Below are 6,080 nucleotides of genomic sequence, written 5' to 3' on the forward strand. Positions count from 1 at the left end.
AAAGTAGATCAAGAATTAGGGCAAAATTAGAGAAGATGAAGAACAAAATTAAAATCATTAACCTTACATTTACTGTACAAGCATAGTAGAGTTTCACAGGGTTTCTTTTGCTATAAGATGTGTGAATCACTGCAGTGGCTCCACAATTGCATTTTATATCGATCATTGTTATCTACTTGGAAGAAATCGATCGAACGAAGGGAGGAGACGAAGGAGAGGATATCAGAGGAAAAGAGGGTTGTAGTGTTTTATAAGATTTTAAGGTGCAACGACATTAAGAATGGACACAAACCCTGAAAAGACGAAAATGCCCCTGCGTGCAAGGCACGTGGGGAGCTTAAACAGAATCATTTAACGGTTAACGTCTATAGGGACTAACCGTGCAAGAAAAATAACAACAAGGGGCTGCCCGAGTTAAATTTTGGAAATAAGGACTAAACACACTTTCTGGCATGTGCACGAGGGACCACCGGTGTAATTTACCCTATTTTTTAATGTTCAAACAAAATGACCACCAATTTTTATTTATATTGTGAAATTATCCTACATATCTATATCCTCAATATATGTCATTTTTTGTCAATTTTTTATTTTCAAACAAATTGCTTTAAAATATCTCTCAAACTAACTTTCCAATTTTCATTATGATATTTGTTTGCTACTAAATTTTTTTTTGAAGATGCTTAGCAGGGACTTTAAAAGAAATGGATAAAATAACATTATGAATTTCGACTTATTTCTTATTTTTTAAGATATGAACCGTACAAAAAGTGATATGAAGAGTGTTGCCATGTCTCTATACTTAGAAATTGGTGTTCATTTTTGTATAAAACACAAATGATGATCATTTTATTAAATGATTCCTTCAATGGCAACTTTTAAGATTTAAGGGTTAATTATTAAAAGAAATATGATATGTTTTCAATATAAACTACTTTATGAAACCAAAAACTCATAAGATAGATAATTATAACATGATTTTATATTCTTTTATGTTTAAGGGATATGTTTTATCACTTAGAACATAATTTCTTTATTACTATGTATTCCTCATTTTTTGAGTTATGAGTTATTTTTATTTTTACATACATATAATTCTATTATATTTTTTTGTTGGGATTTTTATCTGGAATTTATCAAGTTTTAATAACTTTGTTAGATCACCTTATTCGTTATAATTCTTTTTATAATATCTAGATGATAGTATCATATATGTTTTTTATAATATCTAGATGGTAGTATCATGTATGATTATTGTTATCTTCGGTCTATCAAATTTTAATCTTTTATTATACACCATAAGGTTCTCATTAATCATGAATTAAAAAGCTTTTTTTTCTTGTACATTTTAATATCATTTGAGATGTTATGTACAAAAACATTTTTGCAATTTTATGAATGAATAATAATTATTTCTTATTATCCAAGTTATTTTAATTGGTCAGCCATGTATACAAGTTTGTAACCTAGCAAGCATATAAATTACACATCAATTTCCATAACCAAAATCAAATTAAATACGGAAACATACAATCAGAAAGCTGAGATAATGTTTCTAGTTAGATTAGCTAAATAACAATTGTTCAAAATAAGATGCATGTCATTTAGTAGTAGGAGATGATATTGGCCTATGGCATTAACTACTACTCTAGCACCATTTACTAATTTGTACATGCAACTCCAAATCGTCAGATCTCAACTCTCTTCCTTAATCCCTGAGGTACCAATCGTGTTGGCCTTGTTCTTCTTAATTTCCTCTAGGTAAAGGGGACAATTGCGTTTCCAATGTCCCTTTTGATTGCAGTGAAAACAGTCAGCGTCTGCATGAGGCTTTGGTTTTGCTATAGGTTTAGAGGCAGGCGCCTTGCCTTTAACCTTGAACTTCTCTTTGCCTTTCTCAAAGGCTTTTCCCTTTCCGGACACATTACCGATTTTAACATTCTTGGTGATTTTTCCTTCACGGACCATCAAAACTTGAGGTCTTGATTTCTTAATGTTCGCCTCAGCAGTTTTCAGCATCGAATGCAATTCAGAGATAGATTTCTCCCGGTTGTTCTTGTTGTAATTCAACACGAACTGACTAAACAATTTAGGCAATGAGCCAAGGATCACATCAATTGCAAGCTCATCACGGATAGAGAATCCAAGGTGAGAAAGCTGCTCAACGTAAGCTTTCATTTTGAAAACATGTGCACTCACAGAAGAACCTTCAGTCATTTTGCAACCAATGAATGCATTCATGGTTGCAAAACGCTCCTGCTTAGCTTGAACTTGAAACATCAGTTTCAATTGTTCGATCATATCGAACGCTGTATGAAACTCAAATGTTTTCTGAAGTTCAGGTACCATACATGCAAGCATGATGCAAGCCACCTCATTCGAATCATCGTTATGTTTCGCCCAGGTATCTTTTATGGCCTTAGAAGCATTGGTTGGTGGTTCTTCTGGGATTGGTCCGTCAAGGATATAATCTTTCTTTTCGCTTCTGAGAACAATTCTCATATTTCTAAACCAATCGAGGAAATTAAGACCGCTTAGTTTTTCTTTGTCTAGGATGGAACGGAGGGATAGAGTTTTTTGGTGTGTGGAAACATTTGAGTTTGTCATCTACAATATAGCAAGGTTTAATTTAGTATTTTCGGTATTTAATCCTTTAATTACTAACTACCCTTTTGTTTCTTTAAGAAACATTTATATTTCTCACATAAGAAGGGTTTCATGAAAAAAAGTTAAAGATAATTTTTAAAAAAAAATGATTTTTTTAATCTACAATATTGAATATCTAACCTGAGTGGTTGCTTGAGTGGTTCTTGTGGTTGTTGTTGTAAGAGTGTCCAATAATGTGTTTGTAATGTAACTATTGGATTGGAGCCTTATACGCCTTGGCTCAATGTCTAAAGAACTCTTCGACCAAAATGCAAAGGTAGATGAGTCATACACCTACAAAATACATAAAGAAAAAAGGTATATTGTAACAAATAAATAAAAGGGTTAAATAGAAGAAATAGTAACGTACTTTAATTGATGTGTTTTTTTATAGTATTCTACTTTTATTTCTTCTTATTACATCGGTATGCTTTAAAAGATCTACCCATTATAGTCTTGTTAACCAAATACATAACAATTTTCACTGCAATAATTGGGTAGATTTTTCAAATCATAATGTCCTAATAAGAAAAACATTGAAAGTACAATGCTTCAGTAAGGTAGATTTTCAAAATACAATGCCTTACTAGGATAAAAATCAAAAGCATAATGTGTAATAAAAAGAAAAAAAGAGGATGAGGTAATGATAAATAAATAAAAGTATGTTGTTATTTCTTGCATTTAGACATAAAGGAAAAGGATGATGAAAGAACATACTTCACATCTTGTTACTGTATCAAGAGAATATATTCTCAAAGTCCGATTGGTAGATGGATCAAGAATTTGGATATCATCCGATCCAATCTGAGAAAAGAAACAAGGGATTTAGATTCACCATGAAATAGATGAGGAAATAAGGTGCATTATATCAAATACAAGACTAAAAAAATGTTATAACATAATCCAGAAACACAATTAATACAACTGCAAGTTACAACTTACAACAGGAATCAATGCCTATTATGACATCACATGAAATCAATACCACATAGTTAATCATATTCCCAATGTTAATCGAGTTCAAAATTATATTAAATTTTTATTTCACATGAAATGTTTGTGTATATTTGCACTACCAATGATCCATATAAAGTCAAAGATGAAGTTTAATAACAAAATATTTTGTTAATTTCAATCGAGTCATCATTGTAACATACCATATATCACACTACAATTCACTTTATAATGTTAATTAGGACGCAACCATTGGAGTTTGGACCAAAATTGAGGGATATTACATGATGTAATTGATGTGATTATAAAAGTATAATACAAATAATAAGTCAATTCCTATATGAAGTGACAAGGTCTGGCATTTGATTATAAACTTATCATGTATGCACATAAATGTTGAGTTGAGTTTAAGAGTATGTTTCTTAAAATAAGAATTTAACAGGGTTCCTTTCTTTTATGTGCAAACTGTCTTTACAATTAGTCTGACAAAAATAAGTGAACTCTGGAACTCTAAAGGAACAAAATTTAATGATTATGAAAACTGCATGCCAGAATGTAGATCAAATCGTAATCAATCATCACCAGAAGGCAGATAAACATATTAAATGCAGATGAGGACTAACAATGACAAAGTATAATGCATGATGGATAGAATTTCTCTAAGAAAAAACATCATAGACAAACATACATACTAACCAGCAGAAAGATTAATCAGCCAAAAAGTAAAAAAAGTGGTTTCACCATACCTGGCAAAGAACATCCATGGTGATCTGGTTGCCACTTTCAGCCAACAACTTCACCCTGAACTTCTTTACCCCACCCTTAACACCTTCCCTTGTATCAGCCTTTGGTATATCATTAACACCTTCACCATACCCACCGCTTGATTCAAACCTAGACATCCCCACATCCGGTCGCTTCCCATGATAATCAGCACTCCCACCCCCGACCCTTAGATCCGATGAGCTCCTACCGTAATTACCATCATAACCTGTCTCATATGGACTCTCATATACGGGACCCTGGACCTGACTAGGAACCGAAGGTGCATTATTATACAGAGACGATGAGTACTGAACGCTTGAACTGTGGTTCAAAGGGATACGATTTTGAGGAATCGAAGACGCGGGTGGAGATGGGTAAGTGGAATGCGTCTGATGATGATCATAAGGTGGATTATAAGGCTGTTGAGATCGATAGGGAGTATGCGATGCTTCAACTTTGGGGAAAATTGAGGGTTGTGGATTAGGGTTTGGAGGGGGAGGATCGTAAGAAGGGTCAGTAGGAGAGAGAGGATCGGGATTCTGTTGAGGGTAAGCAGGATAGTATTCGGAGGTTGGAGGATGGTAAGTAGTGGTGTTGGCGGAGGCGTAAGTTACCGGAGGATGGTGGTGATCGGTGGTGATGGGATTAGGTTTAGGGTTTTGAGGGTAATTGCGATGATACGGAGTGGTGGGGGTGTGATCGCCTTGTTGCATTGTGGTTGCCGGTGGTTGGCGATTGATTGATTGATGATCGAAGAAGAGGGGGTTGTTTCGGATTTCTTTTTAAGACGTATTAAAGTCCAATATTTTTATTTCTTGTCAGAAGAGGGGGTTGTTTCGGATTTCTTTTTAAGAAGTATTAAAGTAAAATATTTTTATTGATTTGACAAGAAAATCCTAAATTTTATTTTTTTGACAATAAACTCTAAATTACCGGTAATTTTAGACACTTTTACCCTTTTTTTTCCGGTTAGCCAGTAATTAGGACTTTTTTGTCAAAAAAATAAAGTTGAGGACTTTCTTGTCAAATCGTTAATTGTCAAAAAAATAAAGTTGAGGACTTTCTTGTCAAATCGTTAATTAGGACTTTACTGTCAAAAAAATAAAGTTTAGGACTTTCTTGTCAAATCGTTGAAAATATTGAGACTTTAGTGTATATATCCCTTTTTTTGGTTAGAAATTTAATGGTATGACACTCTTTAAGCATGAGAGTTATTGAAACTTTCTCTCGTCAGCTAGATCCTATTGAAATCTTTAACGTTTGCTTCTTGTTAAATCCTTTTTTTAATCTCAGCAAACCGATATTGAAAAAAATGGAGATAATCAAGAAAGAAAGAAAGAAAGAACCAGGTTGTGTTGACATTTTGCAGTCCCAAAAATGGAGAAATAAGAAACCGAAAAAAACGAAATTGCCCTTCTTTCCCGTCTCCACATTCACATCTTTTTAATTAGGCACGTGTTGTTTGTGTTTGTATAATCTGTTCCCACTTTTTAGTTCAAGATTTGGCGGCGAAGCAAGAAGAAAGTTTTACAAGTCTTTTCACCCTTTCTCGCTCTCTCTTTTGCATATGTTTCTCCTGGTCGTGATTGTGTCAGGATAAAGATGATGATGGTAAGAAAAACAGTGGTGTTGCAACAAAAGTCACAATTAAAAGTTCTTGGGTTACAAAAATACACTAAAGTCCCAATATTTTCAACGATTTGACAAGAATGTCC

The 6,080-nt window shown here is 33.5% G+C and overlaps 1 protein-coding gene across 1 annotated transcript; it reads right to left on the reverse strand.

Moving 5' to 3' along the window:
- Positions 1-1,493: 1,493 nt before the first annotated feature.
- On the reverse strand, positions 1,494-5,153 carry LOC145158960 (uncharacterized). The gene is made up of 4 exons (XM_079077820.1): positions 4,347-5,153; positions 3,364-3,450; positions 2,788-2,940; positions 1,494-2,607 (listed from the first exon to the last, which is right to left on the reverse strand). The coding sequence occupies exons 1-4, from the start codon at positions 5,076-5,078 to the stop codon at positions 1,696-1,698; spliced, it is 1,884 nt and encodes a 627-aa protein (XP_078933946.1). The 5' UTR covers positions 5,079-5,153; the 3' UTR covers positions 1,494-1,695.
- Between the last annotated feature and the right edge of the window lie 927 nt (positions 5,154-6,080).

The sequence above is a fragment of the Lactuca virosa genome, chromosome 2 (assembly GCF_052849685.1).
Source record: "Lactuca virosa cultivar CGN04683 chromosome 2, Lactuca_virosa_CGN04683_v6, whole genome shotgun sequence".
Classification (NCBI taxonomy): Eukaryota; Viridiplantae; Streptophyta; class Magnoliopsida; order Asterales; family Asteraceae; genus Lactuca; species Lactuca virosa.

Coding starts and splice junctions, on each gene's coding strand:
- LOC145158960 (XM_079077820.1), bottom strand. CDS start 5,078: ATGCAACAAGGCGATCACACCCCCACCACTCCGTATCATCGCAATTAC. Junction 2,941..3,363: donor ATACAGTAACAAGATGTGAA/GTATGTTCTTTC, acceptor TGTATTTTGTAG/GTGTATGACTCATCTACCTT. Junction 2,608..2,787: donor CCACTCAAGCAACCACTCAG/GTTAGATATTCA, acceptor GCTATATTGTAG/ATGACAAACTCAAATGTTTC.